Genomic DNA, 24,194 nt, shown 5'->3' with positions numbered 1-24,194 from the left:
TACGCCACCTTGAAATGAGGGCCTGTATGCCTGCATGGTACCATTCCACTGGTCGATCTTGGAGCCAACGTCGTTTCTTCATCATCCGCGTAGTGTCTCCCACGGATTGCGTCCTTCATTGGACCAAACATATGGAAATCCGACGGTGCAAGATCGGGGCTGTAGGGTGCATGAGGAAGAACAGTCCACTGAAGTTTTGTGAGCTCCTCTCGGGTGCGAAGACTTGTGTGAGGTCTTGCGTTGTCATGAAGAATGAGGTCTTGCGTTGTCATAAAGAAGGAGAAGTTCATTCAGATTTTTGTGCCTACGAACACGCTGAAGTCGTTTCTTCAATTTCTGAAGAGTAGCACAATACACTTCAGAGTTGATCGTTTGACCATGGGGAAGGACATCGAACACAATAACCCCTTCAGCGTCCCAGAAGACTGTAACCATGACTTTACCGGCTGAGGGTATGGCTTTAAACTTTTTCTTGGTAGGGGAGTGGGTGTGGTGCCACTCCATTGATTGCCATTTTGTTTCAGGTTCGAAGCGATGAACCCATGTTTCATCGCCTGTAACAATCTTTGACAAGAAATTGTCACCCTCAGCCACATGACGAGCAAGCAATTCCGCACAGATGGTTTACCTTTGCTCTTTATGGTGTTCGGTTAGACGAGGGACCCAGCGGGAACAAACCTTTGAATATCCCAACTGGTGAACAATTGTGACAGCACTACCAACAGAGATGTCAAGTTGAGCACTGAGTTGTTTGATGGTGATCCGTCGATCATCTCGAACGAGTGTGTTCGCACGCTCTGCCATTGCAGGAGTCACAGCTGTGCACGGCCGGCCCGCACGCGGGAGATCAGACAGTCTTGCTTGACCTTGCGGCGATGATGACACACGCTTTGCCCAACGACTCACCGTGCTTTTGTCCACTGCCAGATCACCGTAGACATTCTGCAAGCGCCTATGAATATCTGAGATGCCCTGGTTTTCCGCCAAAAGAAACTCGATCACTGCCAGTTGTTTGCAACGCACATCCGTTACAGACGCCATTTTAACAGCTCCATACAGTGCTGCCACCTGTCGGAAGTCAATGAAACTATACGAGACGAAGCGGGAATGTTTGAAAATATTCCACAAGAAATTTCCGGTTTTTTCAACCAAAATCGGCCAAGAAAAAAATGTGTTGCATTACTTATTGAACTGCCCTCGAAGTTTCGGAGTGAGACCCATTTTCCTACATGACGGAAAATGAAATTTACAATCACATATAGCACAGGTATTACCAAATTTTTAAGTATAAACCAAAAATATAGAACATATCATTTCAAGATATGTAAGGCAGTCAAAATTGCTATTACGAAGATATGAAAACCATGTCAAAAATGTGCAATAGTTACAGTGCATACAGATAACTGGCAGTTTACTGCAACTGTTGCCTTAAGGAAACCTCGGGAAGGGACCACCCTATCAGAATAGAGGAAAGCTTTTTTTTTTATTTATTAAAATTTCTCCAACCAACAGGAATACAACAATTAATACAATAACCGTAGAAGTCAACAATAAAATTAATACTTTTTACAACCTTTACCAAAAACAGTAAAATCCTTAAAATGACTGAATAGGAAAAAACAGCAGCGCCACATACGGTATGTATTACAAAGTCGTATACGATGTTGGCATGTAAAAATCATTAAATGTTAACAACAACGTTAGTATTAAAAGATACCTAAACAATAGGAGATATGTCCCAGGTAAAAACAGACATTAAAACACAAAGTTGTCTTTTACAAAAAAAAAAAAAAAAAAAAAAAAATGTACTTGTCACCCTGAGAAAGGCAGCACAACCAAACTCATGGGCATATAGGGTGGGAGTGGTAGTGTAGGGGGAGGGGAGAGGGTTGGAGGGTGGGAGGAGGAACATGAAGATTGAGGAACATACAAGGGGTTCAAGTGGGCAACATGGCAAGAATGTAAGTATATTATCAGTAGTAATAGAAGAAAATAACTGAAACTGGACCGCAATGGCTTTTAGTCCTTTTTTTATACAATCAAATAAATAAGAACTACCATACTCAAAAAAGAAACCATATGTAACTCAGGACATCTCTGCCCAAACTCTTTGCCCTTAAAAATGTCTGCTTGTGTCTGTGTACGTGCGGATGGATACGTGTGTGAGTGCGAGTGTATACCTGTCCTTTTTGCCCCCCTAAGGTAAGTCTTTCCGCTCCCGGGATTGGAATGACTCCTTACCCTCTCCCTTAAAACCCACATCCTTTCGTCTTTCCCTCTCCTTCCCTCTTTCCTGATGAAGCAACCATTGGTTGCGAAAGCTTGAATTTTGTGTGTATGTTTGTGTTTGTTTGTGTGTCTATCCGCATGCCAGCACTTTCGTTTGGTAAGTTAAATCATCTTTGTTTTTAGATATATTTTTCCCATGTGGAATGTTTCCCTCTACTATATATATTAAAAATCAATGTCATCAGAGATATCCTGATTCAGTTTAAAAATTCTACTCTCAAAATTATCAAAATAAGTGTCAACCAACAAGCCTGAGAGGCAGTTGCCCTTAGCAAGTCCATCTGGCTGTTGGTAGACTTTATTATCAAAACCGAAGTAATTATATGATAGACTGAACTGGAGGAGATCAAGAAACTCAATCAGCTCCCCACTGCTCGTAGTAGCATTATGCAAAATGTTATTTTTGATAAGGGAAAGGGTTTCCTCAATTTGGATATTGGTGTACAAATTTATAATATCAAAAGACGCAACTACCATATGGTCTGACATTTTAAGTTTCTGGTATTCAGCAGCAAAAACTGCAAAATTTAGTACACTATAATTACTGGGGAACTTACACACTCCTTTCAGTTTCTAAAAAAAAAACTTAGTCACGAAGCATAAGTGGAGAATCTTTATCATTAATTATAACACACACACTTTTTTCAGCTTTATTTAATTTCATCTGTACGTTAAGAACAGGCAAATTTGGATTCATGAATATCAGACTCCGTTTTCCCTTGGTTTCATTAAGAACTGTAAACCATCAACTTTCTTTTAAAGCTACATTCAGAAACTTTATTGGATCCTGATTAATTTGTCACAAACCATTATTTGTCAAAAAAATCCAAAACCTTTTCCCTGTACATTACCTCTGATAAGATGACTAACGTATTTCCTTTATTGGCTTTTATTATTAAAGCATTCTCTCCAATTTACAATTGATGTCTGCCAAAACCGGTTTCTCACTATGCCTAGCCCTACTGCCCTTAGCAATGAGATGCTACTTAACTAACAGTTCCTGTGTTTTGACAGCAACTAATGTCTCCACAAGACAATCCAACTTGTCATACGTGCATGCTGCCATAAGTTCAGTGATCAAATTTGCTACATTTACTCTCAGATATAGGTAGCTGAAGTGAATAAGCTGGCCCCTTGTTAAGAATGAATATTTCCTCATCTGTAAACTGGATATTAGTTAAATTAGCAACCCTTTCAACAGAAGTAGGTGACTCAGGAACAGTGCTATTCACAGTCCTACCCAAACATAATTGTCTAAGCTTATCATTCAGTATGCTTTGTATTTCACTCCACTTTACACTAACATAGGCGTCAACTTTTTTGCTAAAGAACTGGAATTGTAAATGTCTAATACATGCTACCAATCTCAAATGCAAAAAAATAAGGTCTTTGTTAAGTTTGTCTTCTGCACCATGGGCTATCCTAATCTCACTCTCTGACAACACTGTTTTTTATAACAGATTTGCTGATGATGTTTGCATGATTGTGAAAGGCACATACAGCAAGGTTATATCTATTTTTAATTTATTCAATAAGCAGATTAACCAACTGTTGGAAGTTGAAGTGGAGAGGAAATTGAGTTTTCTGGATTAGCTTATGAGAAGTGATGAGTGCCTTAGTTACTCAATTTTTTGGAAGCCAACACAGTCTGATGCCATAATACGCAATTATTGTAATCACCCCATTAGACAAAAGGTAGCCTACTTTCATACTATGGTGGAACGACTGTTTAGATTGCTTCAATTAGGACGAGGTTAATAAAGAGTTAAACATTTTGAAGCAGGTTGTGGTGGCTAATGGCTATAAGCAACTGCTGGTTTCTGGTTTGTACAGGAAGCATAGGCAGATGAAACCACCATGGATCGATGATACAAAAAAGTACCTAATACTACAATATAGGGGACCAATCTCTGAAAAGTTGACCCGCTCCTTCTAAAAAGATTTATGGTAGGATTCCGTGTGAGTGGGCAACTAAGGTATAAGTTGAAACATAAGCTCAGCAATCTGGCAAGCTGCCAAAGGGTAGTAAATATAATTCATCCGCAGTATATTCAGTTGCAGTGCAGATCCTGTGAATCATTTTATATTGGACAAATGGGTAGAAGTTTTGTCACCCATTTTAAAGAACATGTAGGTCCTTTTAACAGGACTGCATTTGGACAGTATTTAAAAAATGAAGGTCATCGGGTTGGTACTATTGAAAATACACTTACGGTTCTGCATCATGCATCGAAAGTTGTGCAGTTCGATATTTTGGAGGAACTTGAGATTTTTAAGAGCAAAATAACGGAGCCAGATAAAGTGTCGAACAAACATGTCTATTTTTGGTTTAGTTGGTTCTTTGTTCCAAAATGATGTATAGTTTATACTGTGTTTCCCTACCATCAACCCAACTGTTATTTCCACCAGCCCCTGGACCATGATCTCCTGTATGCCCAGCTTCGCATCTGGCTTTGTAAAGTTTGTTATGAGAAAGTTTTTGTGCTTGTAACAGGTCGGAAGTGAGGATTTTTAATATCCTGTTGTTTTGGTTTCTTTTAACACCAATGTTGTTCACATTTAATGATTTTTACATGCCAACACGGTATACAACTGTGTAATACACACCGTATGTTGTGCTGCTGTGTTTTACTGTACAGTGATTTTAAGTATTTGACAGTTTTTGGAAAAGGTTTTAACAGGTGTTAATTTTACTGTTTAATTGTATGGTTATTATAATTGTTATATTCCTGACGGTTGGCGAAATTTTAATAAATTAAAAAATGTTTCCTCTATCCTGATAGGGTGATCACGTCTTGAGGTTTCCATAATGCAACACAAGCAGTGAACTCCCACTTATCTGCATGCGCTGAAACTGTTTGTTGCACATTTTTGACATGCCTTTCACATCTTTGGAAACAGCATTTTTGGCTATGTTACACAGCAGTTTTGACTGTGTGAAACAATATGTTCTGTATTTTTAGGAAGTGCTTCAAAATTTAGTAATACCTGTATCATACATGAGTGTAGCTTTGGTCTTCTGCCCTTTAGGATGAATCGAAAAAAAGGGGTCTCAGCCCAAAAGTAGTCATCAAGTGAATTAAAAAATTAAAAAATAAAAAAACGTAAAATTTCCAACTTTGTACTGGTTTTTTGTTGTACTGATCAACAGAAGTCACTGATCCACAGGCACTCCAGCATGCTGGAAATTCATAATGAGTATTGTTGTTCGAAAAGAAGTCCTGTGATATTTTCCTCAACTTTTTTGACATATGCAAATACAGCAAGCGGGTGCCACCGCAGAGACAAGAGACAAAGACATGGTTAACCAGAGCGGGCGGCATGGAAACAAAGACGCTCCTGGTGCTGTTGTTTTCAATACAACTTTCTTTCATGGTAAAAGTCATGACATTAAGAGTTGGTAGTTGAAGTTTACCACTGGACAGTGACATTCTATCAGTCACTTTCGATGAGCCATGGGGAAAAGAGAAAGGAAAAGTTACACACTAGATCAGGAAGTAAAATTCATATGATAAAATGATGCTAATCCAAACATCACAAAATCTGAAACTGCTTCAGATTTAGAAATTGCCTATACCACACTATGTACAGTTATCAGCAAAAGAAACAGTATTTTGAACAGGTTTTTAAGACTGGGTGCAAAATCAACAAAACACTTATCAGCAAGACGAGAGATCTGTAGATTAGGAAAATGTAATTTTTACATGGTTCAAGCAACTCTTCCGATCAATGGTGACATGCTCAAAGCAAAGTTGACAGGTTTAGCTAGAGGTATGAACCTCACCGGTGATTTCAAGGCTTCATCAGGATGGTTACAAGGATCATCATGTTATCACAGGGATAACAATTTATGGCGATTCAAAAGCCATGGGCATCGTCACAGTACAACACTAGTGCCGATATCTTAAGAGATTAACAACCTCAAAACACCTGTAACTGTGACAAAAACAGTCTATTCTACAGTCTGCTTCCTAGTAAAACATTAACTGAAAAGGGAGACTTATGCCTTGTGGGGAAGAAAAGTAAAATTCAAGTGACTGTTCTTCTTGCCACAAATGAAGATGGATCTGATGAACTTCCCCTACTTGTGACAGAAAAATCTAAGAATCCAAAGTGTTTCAAAGGTGCAAAGATGAAACCTACAGAATAGAAATCCAAAAATAATTCTGGGATGACTATGATCTTAACTGAACAATGGTTAAAAAACTTAACATCAAAATGAAAAAGAAAAAAAAAAAAGAGAGTATCCTCCTTATGGATTGAGGTGCAGCACATCCACCCAAGTACTTCTAGAAAATGTTTGTGGAATTTTTCCACTAAACTGTACTAGTGTTCTGTAACTGCTTGATTTGGGCATTATTGCAAATTTTGAAGTGCTTAAAAAAAATTCATAGCACTGACTGATGAAGGAAATGAAAATCTCTCCATTAACTTACCCAAAGCCGACGAATTTGTATCAGCTGCTGGTGTAATCCTAAACAATCAACAACTGTTTCCATAAAGCTGTTGCCTCAGTGGAAGAGACTGCCACTGATGGTGGTGGTGGTGATGGTGATTAAGTCGTGTCTTTATAATGAGCTAGCTCTACTGGAGGGTACAGATTTTGACAGTTTTGTACATTTTGATGATAATCTCTCTGTGTGTGCGATGAACTACAGGATGAGGAAATTATTGCTTACGTGTTCCAGCAGCGCAGTGATGATCAACGTGGACCAGCTCCAAGTGACAGAGATGGAGATGACGAATCTTGAATGATGGGTAGATAGTGCAAGTAATGAAGTGGTACTGAACAGAATTGGAGGGAAAAGAAATTTTGTGCCACAAACTGACTAGAAGACGGAACTGATTGATAAGATACTTTCTGAAGCATAAAGGGATCACCAACTTAGTATTGGAGGGAAGTGTTGCGGGTAAAAATCGTAGGAGGATACCAATAGATGAATACACTAAGCAGATCCAGAAGGAAGTAAGCTGCATTTATTTGGTGCTGAAGAGACTTGCACAGGTTAGAGTAGCATGGAGAGCTGCACCAAACCAGTCTTTGGACCTAATACCAGCACAACAACAAAACATGCTTACTCCTGTGGGTGAAGTTTCAGCCATGTACAGTAAGAGTACTTATTCGATGTTCGTGACTGGGGTTCATGGTCATATAAAATTTGTTTAAAGACATGACCATCGCTTTCAAATGTTAAAAAATATTTTCCCATAAAATAAATATTGCAATTTTGGATGTTTAGCAATTTTAAAGTGGAGCACAGCTGAATTTTTGTACTTCAGCACATGTCAAAATAGAAATAGCACTTTTTTACATGTAACTATGAAAGTATGCTCCGACTGAACAGTTTACCATCACTCAGAACGAACTATCTGCTTCTCACCAATGTTCACATTTTAAACTGTTGCTATAAATACGGATAAAAAAAAAAAAACAAACGCACAGATAGTGGCATTTTCTCACAACCAAGCTGCTTTCAGTACACACACAAGCCGTTAATGGCTCACTGAAAGTCACTAACTTTTTCTTTCTGTGTTACATAATCATATCTGCTTTACGTTCATTCTGTAATCAATGGTATTTGACCTATGTTAAATTTCTTCATAGTCCTGCAATTGTGCAAATTTAGAACAAAAACAACTTCCTTATCAAATACTCTCTACGACTTTCAGCTACAGAAGAAAGATGAATATGCTAGTAAGGACATACCTCCGCAAGTTCATCGCGCTCATCTGGTGCATCCCCTACAGACGACCCAGATCCGAGAGGACCCTTTTCCATTTCGGGGCATGAGTTTGCACGGCGTACTTGTACTTCCCCGTCGGCAGTTAATGCACTAATGCCCCCAACACTGTCAACAATTCCATCAGACACTACAGACTGACTGTAGAAACGGTGGCGATGGTGCCTCTGCTGCTGGATGCGTCGCACCATTTCCAGCATTGATCGACTGCTCGGCATGTGCAGTCCACCCGCTGCACACTCTGCTCCTCCTTCTTGCCCACACTCTTCATACTCTCCAACATGTCCGCCAGATGAAACCACATCTTCCAAAACACTGTCACATTCTCGCTCCTGTGAAATAAATATTGGTAGAATGATTACACAGCCATGTTCTAATTACTTTAGAGTATATTAAGATTAAGCTTTTCTAAACTGAAAGATGGTCTGAACATCACAGTAATTATTAGGCATGGGCCTACTGAAGATGGTATGTACTTATATTCATCTGTTCACTGAACTGACTGACCCAGCTAGTTATGGGGGAAGCTAAGGTTTAACATCAATTCACAATCATTGGTCTATCTACATAAATATTTTTCAGTACATTACAAAATGATATAGGTATTCAATTATACTGTTGTCACACTCCACAACCGAACTCTCAAGAATCTCACATGGACACCATACACTGGTATACAACTAACGAACAGGTAATGAGGTATTTTATTCCAATCAGAATGATTTTTCATTTCTGCAAATTTATCAAACTAACATTTGTGTGTTCTTTAAAATACTGATTCACGAGTCAAGTTAAAAAAGGATGGTGGACATCAAATTCTTTTTATAGTCTTACGTTCTTTGGGGAATGAGAGACATTACAGATTAGCCTGAAGTTCAAGGTCAGCCTAAAGTTTTCCAGTTCTGGGCAATAAACACTTCTGTTACTCAGGTGTAATTTTTTTTTTGTCTTATTTTCAAGTTCTGTAACTTCACCATCTTCCCCATGATGCAGACACCAGTTTCACACAACATATCCATTGTGAATAGGAGTGAAAATATTTGAGAATAATAAAAATTATGTTTTGCAGTTAGTCTAAGGCTTTTTGGATGTATGCTTTTATTCAAATAAATTTTTGTCAGTTGATTTTCACAAACCACCTTGTGCACCACTGAGTAAAGGAACTTCTGTCTGTCGCACAAACCCTCAACCACCACTTTTTTTTAAAAGAGAGAGAGAGAGAGAGAGAGAGAGAGAGAGAGAGAGAGAGAGAGAGAGAGAGTCAAATGCTTCCCAGCACAAAGATTTTCAATAATGACCACTATGATGACAAGTTCTTCAGAAGTTCTACAGAAGTTGATTGGAGAGGGGGCAGGGGGCAGGCGGGCGGCGAGACAAATTCTAAATTCTGCAATCAATGTCATTAATCTACCAATTTTTTAGTTATAAAAATACATCTGTCAGTTTGTAAGCAAACCTAACCACCACCATGAAACAAAGTGACAGGGCCAATAAGATGAAATAAGTAAAAATTGCTTTCTTCTCAGAAACTGTGGTAATCTTACATGACATTAAGACTTTGAAGCCCAGGCACTTGGAAGAATATTGGGCCTAGGAAAACCAACTACTGATGCTGATATTTGAAGCACATATGCAATTTATGTATTTACAAGAGTAACACATACTAAAAAAGGGACAAACTTCAAGATTTTTTATTTTTTAATAGACCACAAAAATTTTAAATTTTAATTAATTAAAATGAAAAATATATTAATAAAAATAAATAAATAACATTTAATGAAAATTTTAATTAAAAGAAAAAGTACGAGTGAGTTATTGAGCAATTTCTCCCCTTTGAGCTTCCAAAATTTCTTGCTCGCTCAACAAACATGACTTATCTGAGGCAGAATTATAGGAAACTGTGAAACAAACCACGTACACACATGAAATTATGCCAATACGGTCATACTGGCCTAGACATTCAAGACAGCAGCTGTTACAGCCACTAAAGTTTCTTTTAGAATCTGTTTATGAGAGAACAAAAAATTATTGTAACTGTACTGGGTGACTATTTGAGTTATGACCGACTCAAAGCTGTACGGAACAGTACTGGGCAACCAGGCATGAAAATTAAATGCACACCAACAATATCCGGAATGTGGAAAATTTTTGAACAAATGTAAAATTTTAATTTTTTGTAAGTTTAGTAATTTTACCAAACTTGCTACAGTCTCAGTACTAATAATCTACATTCACAGTGTCAATAATCTCTTCAAATTTTCACACTGCTTAAATGTGAAGCAGAAATAACAAATAGGGTTTATCAGCGAACAACTTTAAGCAATACAGTAAAGCAGTAAAGTGTCTCAAAAACAGATACAAAACCATGTTAAATTGTCTATCATGTTTTTCCACACAATGTGTTTGAAGTGTTATGTATAAACATGTGTAATTCTGATGTTGCTTGTACCTGTATGATATGTCAAATGCTGCTTCTTGCTTCAATTGCAGCAGCTGACAATAGTTGTCAATTGCTACTCCATTGTCGGTATCCAATAATGGCATTCTCATTAAAAAAATTCTCATTGAATCAGATCAGATCTACAAGTTTGGTGCCCGATTTTTCAAATGTTTTTCTAACCTATTAAGACATAAGAGAAGGAACACTAATTCAGTAATGAGTTTATCTTTTGTCCATAGGTGATGAGGTGTTTCTGTTCTATACAGGTAGTGATCATGTTTTCATCTTGTTGAGTTTCAAGCAAAAGAGACCAGAAGGAGGAGGACTGCATCCAATCTTCGAAGTGCTTTCTTGTTACAGAAGTCTCAAAGAGGGGTGTACTCAGTCATATTATTGTTTGAAAAGCTTACCACTGATGAAACAATGTATTCATTTTGCGGCCGAGTGAGTTTTTGTGTGTATAGACAGTATGAAAATGAACAAATTTAATTTGTTGCCTGCGATGTCAGTAATCTGTTAAATAAATGCACACTGTTCATTTATTGCTAAATCTCACTTTAGCCATATATCTTAAAAGCTGTTTATCAGCCAGGAATTCATGCTCCAGGGTGAAATGGCATTCAAACAAAGTCAAAGTTTGTGTGATGAAATGGAGAGAGAAGAGGGAAGTATATTCTTTGTTAACAAGGCATGCAGTATCATTCGAATCAGGTAGCAAAAAGAATGGCTCAGTTATACTGAAGCCACATCTAACTTTAGATTATGATGTTAACAAGGCTTGCAGTACAGTGCGTTTCAGCACAGAATTGTCAAGCCATGATGGAAGTTTTACTGCCATCTACTGCTAATGGGAGTGTCAAATGCATTTTGGTTGTACAAATCAGTGCTACTTGAGGGTATAACAGTGACTGACTTCACAACCTCACTTGCGTCTAAGCTCCTTGAGGATGATGTGTATCAAGTTATCAATACCACAGTACAAAGTTGACACAGACATTTACGCAGCACCCACAAGAAAGAAGTATGCTGCCTGGGTATCTAATACATGTATAGCCAGGTGGAACAAAAACGGAAAAAGCTTTTCACAAAGAGAGATAGTACCCGCGTAAGCTTTGCTTTGTGCATGGCACCTTGTTTCGAGATCTATTACTCAAAAGAACATAATGAGTCTGCATAAAAACTATAATGAGCCACATAATGAGTGTGTAGAAAACCATACTAGTATTTACAAACATATGTTATGTATTTTTACCAATCTACAACTTATTCAAATTTCCAAAAACATGTTGTGGACTATGTGCTTATCCATAAACAATTATTTTAGCAAAATGTAAAAGTACATGAAAGTGGTGATAAAATGGAGCCTGACTTGTCAAAATATGTTACCTAATGACAAAGTAACACTTATTTGAACACTGCTAATTTTGTAGACAGAGTAGGTGCAGAGTGAGTAAGTTAAAAGTGAGCATTGGTCTGTCCCCCCCCCCCCCCCCCAAAACCCCCAGTCAATTTTAGTTACCCTTTCAATTAACAATTAAATATGGAGATTAGCTAGGAATAACATTAATAGTCTACTGGTGAAAGAGTCTCCAATTAAATCTATAGTCATGTACCATGTCACACACCCCATGCAAGTGAGGTTTCTCATCTTAACTAAATATTACTATAGGTTTTGGGAAAATGAAAAGTGTGAAATGATTTGGCAGGATGAATGAATTCTTATCAAGTTCTGCATGTAAAGAAAACATGAGAAATGATCTGCCTATTCTTTACTATCAAGTAAGGGACCATAACTATATTCAGATCCACAAATGGGCTGAGATCTAAAGAACTGGCAAAGACTATGGTGTGAGAATGGGAATTAACTCAAGAAGACTGTTTTACCAGGACACTTACTACATACAGCAGCACACATCTCATGGTGTCAACTGTTGCCTGCTAATTTTAATATGTGTTTGGTTAAACTATTTTTGTATCAACAACTTATTTGGAAACTTTTATGACCTCCTTAATATTTTAGTGTGGTCAGCTAGTTCAGGGACATGTACCGTATTTACTCGAATCTAAGCCGCACTTTTTTTCCGGTTTCTGTAATCCAAAAAACCGCCTGCGGCTTAGAATCGAGTGCAAAGCAAGCGGAAGTTCTGAAAAATGTTGGTAGGTGCCGCCACAACTAACTTCTGCCGTCGAATATATGTAGTGCTACACAAGCATGCTTTGTGGGCACAAAAATAAATACTGGCGCCAAAACCTTTTTTTTTTCTCCGCCCCGAGTTTCGACCACTGCATTTTCATACATTATCCAACGAAGTAAATACAAATTCCGTAATGTTCATCTTCGAATGTAGCAGAATTTCCATGTACTACGAAAATCCGACTGGCAAGACTGTTAGGGATGTTTGTCAATATGGCCAACTCTACGTTCAGAGTTTTTCCTACCTGCGAGAAGAGATGGTTGCTAATAGGAACCTGATGGAATGTGAATCACATGCAGTATTCTCGTCACCATAAGAATAATACGAATATAAACATTTTGCCATGTATTCTTTCGTGTTTGCTGCTATCTCATTTAAATCCTGTCTGCCTCATAAACTACGAAACTAGAGTGAGGCAACAGCAACGCGGAAGAATATACGTATCGTGTCATGTTTATATTCGTATTATTCTTATGCCTAATAGTGATATAGTCAGAAATGAAGCACGGCAATTGACTAGATTTTAAATGTAAGATGACTAATTTCTCTGAAGAATTTGATGTACTAAAGAAGCGGCCGCAAAGATTTTCAAACGGAGAAAAATCTGAACCCAACTCTCATTCAGAAAATGTTCTATCATACGCAGTCTATTATTTGGTTCTTGTTGATCATTATCAAAGAAAGCAGCAGTGTAAGTAACAACAAATAGCAGTCTCTTGCCATTGTTTTGCTAATGAAACGATTCCTCTTTTTTTTTTTTAAGCGGCGGTAGCGCACACAAAAGCAAGTCATGCCGCGAGCAGCGACAGGCCGTAAACACGCACTATCAGAATGCGCCAAACAATGCATGACACAGTACAGTAATGCATTTTCAGCTTAGAGTGACGTAAACACCTATAACAAAAAAAAGACGGCACTTATCAGATCAAAGCAAAATAAGCAATCGATTCAAACCAGACGAAGCACGTGAAAAAGGAAGGGTACCCTATTTATATACGGACGGAGCGCTTGACGCATAGCAATGGCTACAAAGGGACAGGTATACACATCTCGCGCGCGCGCGCACACACACACACACACACACACACACACACACACACACACACACCTATCCATCCGCAGATAACAGACACAAGCAGATATATGTCTAGAATTTACATATGTCTGCTTGTGTCTGTTATGTGCAGATGGATAGGTAGGTGTGTGTGTGTGTGTGTGTGTGTGTGTGTGTGTGTGTGTGTGTGTGTGTGTGTGTGGGGGCGCGCGCGCGGGTATACCTGTCCCTTTTTCCCCCCAAGGTAAGTCTTTCCGCTCCCTTACCCTCTCCCTTAAAACCCACATCCTTTCGTCTTTCCCTCTCCTTCCCTCTTTCCTGATGAAGCAATGTACCAACGCTTCCGCTTGGTAAGTTACAGAATCTTTGTTTTTAGATACATTTTTCCCACATGGAATGTTTATAGATATAATAGAGGGAAACATTCCACATGGAAAAAATATATCTAAAAACAAAGATGATGTGACTTACCAAACGAAAGCACTGGCAGGTCGATAGACACACAAACAAACACAAACATACAAAGTTTGCCAAGGTAGTCCCATTCCTGGTGTCCAGGCAGAGCTTCAAGGAATCCTCAGAACCTTAGGCCCCCTACAAAACCTTTCACCTGACTCCATCAACCTCCTGACCCCACTGACACCCAGCACTCCTACCTTCTACCTACTTCCTAAAATTCACAAACCCAAACATCCCGGCTGCTCCATTGTAGCTGGTTACCAAGCCCCCCCAGAACGTATCTCTGCCTACGTAGATCAACACCTTCAACCCATTACATGTAGTCTCCCATCCTTCATCAAAAACACCAACCACATTTTCAACCGATAGGAGCGCTCCTCTTATTTTGTGGAAACTCTCTCTACCAGTCGCAAGGTCCATACCATAAAATTGCGCCGAAACTTTGGCTATTTTCTCCTTCCTAGCGCTTTTCTGCCAATCGGACGTCTTGTGCCTGTTCCAGGCGCCTAAATGCGTACATTGACTCTGACATGTGTACCACTCACTGGACATGTGATCGAAAATTTGTCACTAGTCTTGCTTCGAAACCATTTGGAATTCCGAAACGCAGTTTTCTAAAAGCTTTCTTTCCTGTCCTCCCTCAGATGGGCCGTTATCCGTTATACTCGCTTTACCCATCGGAGTCACCTGGTTGGTCGTTGACGTTCCGCCTGGGACACTCCTTTAAGTGGTTTCTTGTTACCCCCTGTAGTGCGGTCTTGCCTCTGCGTCGTCCCTCTGAATTCTAAACTAAAACCCCTCTTGCTGCTTGTTTCACCTTCCGCTCAAACATGCATTATAGGAACAGTGTTCACACAAATTACTTCTCTGCGTCGTACAGAGCGTTATGCGCTCCTTTCTGCACTTGACGCCAGTTCAAAGAAGAGTACTCAAAATTTCCGTCTCGTCTTACTCATAGCCGAACTGTCTCCCCATCATCCCTTTTTGCATTACATACTACTAGGCAAATTTGCTCATTACTGCAGAATTAAGTTAGGTGCCATATTCACCTTCCCATTGCTGTGTATAAAGCTCTCATGTAAGGTGCGAATCTGACCTTCATTTTATCTGACACATTACATAACCAAATTGTTTGTCGATGGCGTACCGTCTCAGTTGTGCGACTGGATTCGTGAGTTCCTGTCAGGTAGCTCACAGTTCGTAGCAACTGATGGAAAATGATCGATTAAAACCGAATTAATATCTGGCATTACCACGGAAGTGTTACAGACCCTCTGCTGTTCCTCATCTACAAAAACGACATCGGTGACAATCTGAGCAGCTCTCTTCTGCAGATGATTCTGTCATTTACCGCTTGTAAAGTTATCAAAATATCAAAACCAACTAAAAATCATTTAGACAAGACATCTGTATGCTGCAAAAAGTGGCAATTCACTATAAATAATGAAAAGTTTGAAGTTATCCACATGAAATCCGCTAAACTTCGGGTACATGATACTTCACACAAATCTAAAGGTCGTAAATTCAGCTAAATACTTAGGGATTACAATTACGAACAACTTGAATTGGAGCGATCGCATAGATAATGTTGCGGATAAAGCAAACCAAATACTGCGATTTATTGGTAGAACACTTAGAAAACGCAACAGATCGACTAACAAGAATGCGTACATCACGATTGTTGGCCCTCTTCTGGATTATAGATGTGCAGTGTGGGATAGGGATCAGATGGGACTGACGAGAAAGGTCATGGTACGTGAATTAGGGTGGCAATCATTTAAAAAATGGCGTTTTCTGTTGCGGTAGAATCTTCTCGTGATATTTCAATCACCAACTTTCTTTTTTCGAATGCGGAAACATTCTGTTGAATCTTACATAGCGAGAAATGATCATCATGATAAAGTAAGAGAAATCAGAGCTCGCACAGAAAGATTTACTTTCTAAATTTTCCCGCACTGTGTTAGAGAGTGGAACCGTATCGAAATAGCTTGAAGGTGGTTTGATGAAACCTCTGCCACGCACGTAATTGTGAATTGCAGAGTAATCACGTAAATGTAAATGTAAAACCACTTTCTCGAATGCCTGGAATCCTTACCCAGTCTGTTACCCCTGGAAACCATCCTTGTAACCATTGATGCCAATTCCCTATACATAAATATCCCGCACGTCCAGGGCCTCGCTGTAATGGAGCACTTCCTTTCACACTGATCACCTGCCACCCTACCTAAAACCTCTTTCCTCATTCATCCTGACTCACAACTTCTTCACTTTTGAAGGCCAGACATATCAACAATTAAAGGGAACAGCCATGGGTACCAGGAAGGCCCCCTCGCCAACCTATTTATGGGTCACTTAGAGGAAGCCTTCCTGGTCACCCAGGCCTGCCAACCCAACGTTTGGTACAGATTTATTGATGACATTTTCATGATCTGGACTCACAGTGAAGAACTCCAGAATTTCCTCACCAACCTCAACTCCTTTGGTTCCATCAGATTCACCTGGTCCTACTCCAAATCCCATGCCACTTTCCTTGACGTTGACCTCCATCTGTCCGATGGCCAGCTTCACACATCCATCCATATCAAACCCACCAACAAGCAACAGTACCTCCATTATGACAGCTGCCACAAATTCCATATCAAGTGGTCCCTTCCCTACAGCCTAGGCCTTCGTGGCAAACGAATCTGCTCCAGTCCTGAATCCCTGAACCATTACACCAACAACCTGAAAACAGCTTTCGCATCCCGCAACTACCCTCCCGACCTGGTACAGAAGCAAATAACCAGAGCCACTTCCTCATCCCCTCAAACCCAGAATCTCTCACAGAACAACCCCAAAAGTGCCCCACTTGTGACAGGATACTTCCCAGGACTGGATCAGACTCTGAATGTGGCTCTCCAGCATGGATACAACTTCCTCAAATTCTGCCCCAAAATGAGATCCATCCTTCATGAAATCCTCCCCACTCCACCAAGAGTGTCTTTCCGCCGTCCACCTAACCTTCGTAACCTCTTGGTTCATCCCTATGAAATCCCCAAACCACCTTCCCTACCCTTTGGCTCCTACACTTGTAACCGCCCCCGGTGTAAAACCTGTCCCATGCATCCTCCCACCACCACCTACTCCAGTCCTGTAACCCGGAAGGTGTACACGATCAAAGGCAGAGCCACGTGTGAAAGCACCCATGTGATTTACCAACTGACCTGCCTACACTGTGAAGCTTTCTATGTGGGAATGACCAGCAACAGACTGTCCATTCGCATGAATGGACACAGGCAGACAGTGTTTGTTGGTAATGAAGATCACCCTGTGGCTAAACATGCCTTGGTGCACGGCCACACATCTTGGCACAGTGTTACACTGTCCGGGTTATCTGGATACTTCCCACTAACACCAACCTATCAGAACTCCAGAGATGGGAACTTGCCCTTCAATATGTCCTCTCTTCCCGTTACCCACCAGGCCTCAACCTCCGCCTATTTCAAGTTGCCGCCACTCATACCTCACCTGTCATTCAACAACATCATTGCTTCTTCACTTCCACCTCGACTGACATCTCTGCCCAAACTCTTTGCCTTTACACATGTCTGCTTGTGTCTGTATATGTGTGGATGTGGATGTATATGTGCGTGTGTGCGCGCGAGTGTATACCTGTCCTTTTTTTCCCCCTAAGGTAAATCTTTCCGCTCCCGGGATTGGAATGACTCCTTATCCTCTCCCTTAAAACCCATATCCTTTCGTCTTTCCCTCTCCTTCCCTCTTTCCTGATGAAGCAACCGTGGGTTGCGAAAGCTTGAAATTTTGTGTGTGTGTTTGTGTGTTTTTTTATTGTGTCTATCTACCAGTGCTTTCCCATTTGGTAAGGTCACAGAATCTTTATGTGGAACAATCCAAAGAACATTATCTAGTAAAACATGAAAACAAACAAGAATGAAATGTTTTCTGTATGGCTCAGTGACAGGGATACTTAAATCATAAATATCTTAGCAAGGCACAGGTACCAGAACTGATTGATGAGCTACCTGAAAGACTACTTCAGACTGGATGGATTTAAAAATGCCCTGTGGAGAGAATTGCATATTTTTACAACACAAGAGAGAATCAAAGAATGATTGCCCTCTCAGCTAAATAGAATTCAAGTGGGATGTATACCAAAAAAGGTTTTACCTTAAGGGAGAGGAGACGTTTGGATGGCCAATGAAACATTGGCAACAACTTCCTCTCTGACTATAAAAAAGAGGACTGCATATTTCATGGAAGAAGAAATATTTCATTGCATTTCAGTAATTCTTTTTATATTTAACACCACATCATCCTACTTGACCATTAAAGTTTCATAAATCCCAACTAAGCAAAACTTTAAGAAATTTTATACACTATTTGATCAAAAGTATCCGGACACCCACAAAAATGTATGTTTTTCATATTAGGTGCATTGTGCTGCCACCTACTGCCAGGCACTCCTAAGCAGCAACCTCAGTAGTCATTAGACATGATAGAGCAGAATGTGGTGCTCTGCGGAACTCACAGACTTCAAACATGGTCAGGTGATTGAGTGTAACTTGTGTCTTACGCCCTTACGTGAGATTTCCAAGCTCCTGAACATCCATAGATCCACTGTTTCCGATATGATTGTGAAGTGGAAATGTGAAGGGGCACAAAGCACAAAAGCATACAGGCTGACCTCGTCTGTTGACTGACAGAGACCACTGACAGTTGAAGAGGGTCGTAATGTGTAATAGGCAGACATCTATCCAGACTAACACAGGAATTCCAAACTGCATCAGGATCCACTGGAAGTAGTATGAAAGTTAGGTGGGAGGTGAGAAAGCTTTGATTTTATGGTCGAGAGGCTGCTCATAAGCCACACATCATGCCGGTAAATACCAAACAATGCCTCACTTGATGAAAGGAGCGTAAATATTGGTCAATTGAACACTGGAAAAATGCTGTGTAGAGTGACGAATCACAGTACACAATGTGGCGATCCGAAGGCAGGGTGGGGGTATGGCGAAAGCCTGGTGAACGTCATCTGACAGCGTGTGTAGTGCCTACAGTAAAATTCGGAGGTGTTTGTGTTATCGTGATTTTCATGGAGGGGGCTTGCACCCCTTGTTTTGCGTGGCACTATAACAGCACATGTTTTAAGCACCTACTTGCTTCCCACTGTTTAAGAGCAATTCGGGGATGGTGATTGCATCTTTTCGACACAATCGAGCACCTGTTCATAATGTACGGCCTGTGGCACAGTGGTTACACAACAAAAACATCCCTGTTATGGACTGGCCTGCACAAAGTCCTGACCTGAATCCTACAGACCACCTTTGGGATGTTTTGGAATGCTGACTTTGTGCCAAGTGTCACCAACCGACATCAATACCTCTCCTCAGTGCAGCACTCAGTGAAGATTGGGCTGCCATTCCCCAAGAAACTTCCAGCACCTGATTGAATGTATGCCTGTGAGAGTGGGAGCTGTCATCAAGGCTAAGGGTGAGCCAACACCATATTGAATTTCAGCATTGCCGACGGAGGGTGCCACGAACTTTTAAGTCATTTGATCACATAGTGTATATTACAAACAATTTAGACACCTGAAGAATAGATATATACGAAGGTAAAGTATTCTGCAGTAAGCAACTTAAGTAAATCACAGTCTGAATTCACATAGCAGTCAGATGATAATTTGGTTTACATCAGCTTGAGCCAGGAACAGGATTTGTTAACTATTAGAGAGGGAGACAAAGAAAGCAGAAACACTTTTCCAAAGCAAATCAGCTCATCAGAGATAATATAGATACTGATTTGAAACTTTCGTAACATACTTATCATACTGAACTTCATCACAAAACACTGCATCTTTGGAAGTAAAAGTTTTAGTACTACAATAATTAGTTTTTTGTCCTGGCTATATTTAATGTAACACAGAGTCAGTTAACACAAAGCAAAATTGATACTCCTTTTTTATTTCATAAATATGAACAAAGTGATATTATCCAATAATGCTGGTTCTGCCACTGATAATTCGAAACAGCATCATTTTAAAACTGAGAATTTGTGTAACAGGTAAACTTGTGCAGCATAAATAAGCCTGATCCTGATGTTAAACACCACTGTGCGATGCCTTGGTCTGGGGATTGAACCACCTGGCACCAATGCAGTAAAACAATATCATGGGAGGGGGAGATGGCATCATTGTGGTAACCATGAACGATGAAGTAAGATGACATATTCAGAATGGAAGAGAAATAGTTTAGGAAGCTGAAAAAGCGGAAAAGCTAGACAATATGTCTGAAGGGTAAAACTGGGCACCACTAGAGCTCCGGCTATGCTCCTCCTGAAGCTGACTAAGGAAGAAGGGCAGAACAAATGAAATTGCCACCGACCAATGGCAATGCCCAAGTACTATGACATGTTGTCTCTTCTGGTATGGGGCTGCTACTGGTGGAGAAGTCCTGGCCAGCAAACTCTCATAAATATCCCTCCAACTCAGACCCTCATTCTCAGATGTATTAAGTTGTTCTCAGATGCTCACTGACGTTCTCTGCACATGACTGTAATGGGTGTGTACATGATGCCAAGCACTGCCAGCACCATCTGCTGATTTTGAGGGAGAGAGTGACTACTGCAGCAGCTGACTGAGTAGCTGAGACAAGCCATCGATCACATCGACCACGGACTTCATCTCTGGTATCAGCAAGCAACCGCCTGTACTAGGAATTGTACGCAGACGTCTAGGCGCCTCATACTGCTGGGTCTCCCTCTGAATGACTACTTCCTGCTGGTGGCCAATGCTCTACTAGGGCACCTACTTGAGTCTGGGATTGGGGCAGCCCAGACTCTGTCACTGTGCACTGGTTCCAAGGGCTTCCACTGACACAGATCGTCACCCTGGGGTAGATAAACGCCTTCAACGTTAATCACAGTTGGCACTACAGTTTGAAGCCGTGCATCCCTGTGCTATATTGTACAGCCTGAGGCAGGTTAACACCTTGGATGGCAGTCATGTATTTGCAACAACATGTGGCCCCTGCTGCTCACTCCAGCACTTGATACAGCTTGCGCATGCTGATGCCTAGGCTTCTATATAGTAATTAGTGTCATTTTCAATGTCACAGAGGGCTAACTGGGAAGGAACATTGTGATTTTTATTTGAAATGCTTCAGTGGCAAGCCAGCAATGTGAATATCTTCAAGGAAGAACAGGCTCTGAAAGAAGGTCAGGCAGTCTAAGCAGAAAGAGAACAAACTCACAAGGAAATCAAATGAGATTGGTGGGTTGCTACTCCAGACGAAATTGAGAATATGTGGAAAGGACAAGATGCTTGGTGGGAGGAAAGCAGCATTATGTTTCTCCAGTGGTGAAGAATGTTACGATTTTGGGAAACACGAGGAATTAACAAACAAAGGTGCTTGTATGGGAGCAGTGAGTATGAACAGGTGCTAGGGATGAAGAGATGTGGCAGAAAACAGGCCAGTGACTTGTTTACCTGATCCCGTGATAAAACCTGATAAACAAATGTAGATTCCAAGTGTAAGAAATAACTGGGTGGAAGCATCTGCTATAGAATACTTTCTTAACAGAATCTGCTGAGAAGGAAGCGTTTGTAATCTTATTTTATCAGTTGTAAGTAACGGTTCAGTGGAGCCATGCCTGTGTGTGGAAACAAGATATGGTGACTGAGTAACATGTAGCATGTAAGGATTAATTAAGCAGGACTTAAATAGAAAACTACCTGGGAAAATAGTAAGGATATCAAGCATAAGGAACAACCGAGTGGAACTACTTCCTCTTGAATGACTCGTTAAAAGAATTTGCTGCAACTGAAGAGATTTGGTAATAATATTGGATAAATGTGTTATGCAGAATAAAATATATGCTACATTAGAGTAAGAGGAGGAGGAGGAGCAAACATATTCATTTTGTATTATTTTGTCAACTATTGAGTGTGTGTTCAGATATTTTGCCCAGATATATAAATAGCTGTGAATCCAGAGACAGGATTTCTTTGGAGGGATGTTGCGCCACACACTAGTCTGGGCCATGCAGCAAAACAAAGTCATAGGGTGACAGGTGCCATTACTGTGGTGACCACGCACTGCCTCCTTGTCCACCCCTATGCAACACCTGCTCCCAACCCCTTGCTTCATGACTCATATCCCTGTAATAGACCTAGATGCAAGACCTGTCCCATACATCCTCTCACCACCACCTGCTCCAGTCCAGTCACAAGCACAACCTACCTTATCAAAGCCAGGGATACCTGTAAAACCAGTCATGTGATCTACAAGCTAAGCTGCATACACTGTTCTACATTCCATGTGGACATGACAACCAACAAGCTGTCTGTATGCGAGACTCATTCAAGAAGCTGAAAACATGGAAAAGCTAGCCAGCACCTCTGAAGAGTGAAGATGGGCAATATCACAGCTTTGGCTAAGTTCCTTCAGAGCTTACTAAACAAGATGAGCAGAACAAATGTAGTCGTAGCCATGCCATGAAGATTCCCGGCTACTACAATCTGTTGTGTCTACTGGAGTGAGTTTACTGCTGTTGGAGAAGTACTGGTCAGCAAACACTCAAATATCCCCCAAATCAGATCCTCAATCTCAGATGTATTCAGTTGTTTTCAGATGCTCGCCGACATTCTCTGTGCACTACCGCATCAGGATATGTATGTGATGCTAGCTGTTGCCAATCTTGCTATATTTTCCAGCTGCACACTAGTTTACGTCCTATTCATCAGCCGTTTTATACCACGCCAACCAACTGGCAGCAACTGTGTGTTGCTACACTCAAAAAGATAGTGTGTGTGGCACATTAAACTGAGCAGAAATGTTGCCAGATCATTACCTGCTCTCTGTTCGGCTTCTGAGATACCACTAGGGAGGCTTTAGTTCAGTGATTATTTCAGTTGTCTATATAATATAAGGGCCATTGTTTTATAAACATTATAAAAGTCTATCAAGTTACTAAAAACTCCAGTAAAGCTATACCTCTTTTCCATGTTCAGAACATTTTCGTATTTACTTTACTGAATAGCTTTTTCAAGCTCCTCCAGCAGGTCAGTTTGCTTTTCTTCCTGTATTCTCCTTTCCTTTATGTGCAAAGTGTGTCTGCCTTTCTCAATTCCTACTCTACTCACTCAAACACATCTCACAGTGAGGACAGAAGTGTAAAATTACCACTAGTTAGCTAGAGTGACACCAAGCTAATGTGGCCAGGACCAACTGATTATAAGTAGGACAAATTTGTGCGAGTACGTAGCTTGGGATGGGACTTAGGGATGATAATATGTGGGCGCACGACTTAAGTGTCAACTGTAAGTCTTAAGGTCCGAGTGCAATTTCTTGCTCGTGGTTCTACGTTGTTTTTCTGGCACCTAACATGACCCACTTTTGGCAGTGGTTTGTAAATACTGAAAAATCAAGTTGCATCTTAAACAACAAATCCCTCAATAAAGGGATAGATGAGATGGGAGAAAGCAGACAAGGGTGTATTACAATTGAAAGGTCCATTCTTAGTGAATTGTTGCTCTTCACAAATCTCAATGAATGTATATTCTGCAACAGAAATATGATGGTAACATAATGTTAAGAATCAACAGAGGAAGTTTATGTATGCTTTAAGTCCTAACAAAGCTGGAACTTCAGTCAACTTAACAAAAAATTAAGGAAAGTAACAAATTCAATCATCACAAATTCCAACAAATATTCGATGTGCAGATTTTAGTTCAACTCATATTCAGTCAGCTCTATGTACTAGTTACATAGCAACTGATGACCAAAATTAGGTATTAACTTAAAAAAAAAAAAATTCAGCACTACTTCTACTATGGAATAATATTGTAATTCTCATTCAGCTAATAGTGAATGGCATAAACAGTAGTCACCTCTGTTTTTGTGGAGTAATTTGGAAGACTTTACATCAATGAGGATGTTTATAATGTCAGATAATTATTATGGACCTTTTATTTATAAATAATGTTTGAATGTTAATGAGATGGAGCATTTTCCTGC

General features: G+C 40.2%; 1 protein-coding gene across 1 annotated transcript in view; it reads right to left on the bottom strand.

Annotated features, from left to right (window-relative positions):
- Window positions 1-24,194, bottom strand: part of LOC126188407 (hamartin) — a 281,221-nt gene that overhangs the window by 108,170 nt on the left and 148,857 nt on the right. Inside the window, exon 13 of the mRNA XM_049930009.1 lies at window positions 7,997-8,362. Within this exon, the coding sequence (XP_049785966.1) occupies window positions 7,997-8,362 (366 nt within the window). The remainder of the gene's footprint in view (window positions 1-7,996; window positions 8,363-24,194) is intronic.

This window comes from Schistocerca cancellata, chromosome 5 (genome assembly GCF_023864275.1).
Source record: "Schistocerca cancellata isolate TAMUIC-IGC-003103 chromosome 5, iqSchCanc2.1, whole genome shotgun sequence".
Taxonomy (NCBI): Eukaryota; Metazoa; Arthropoda; class Insecta; order Orthoptera; family Acrididae; genus Schistocerca; species Schistocerca cancellata.
The sequence above is the reverse complement of the archived record's forward strand: the minus strand, read 5'-3'. Positions and strand labels throughout refer to the sequence as shown.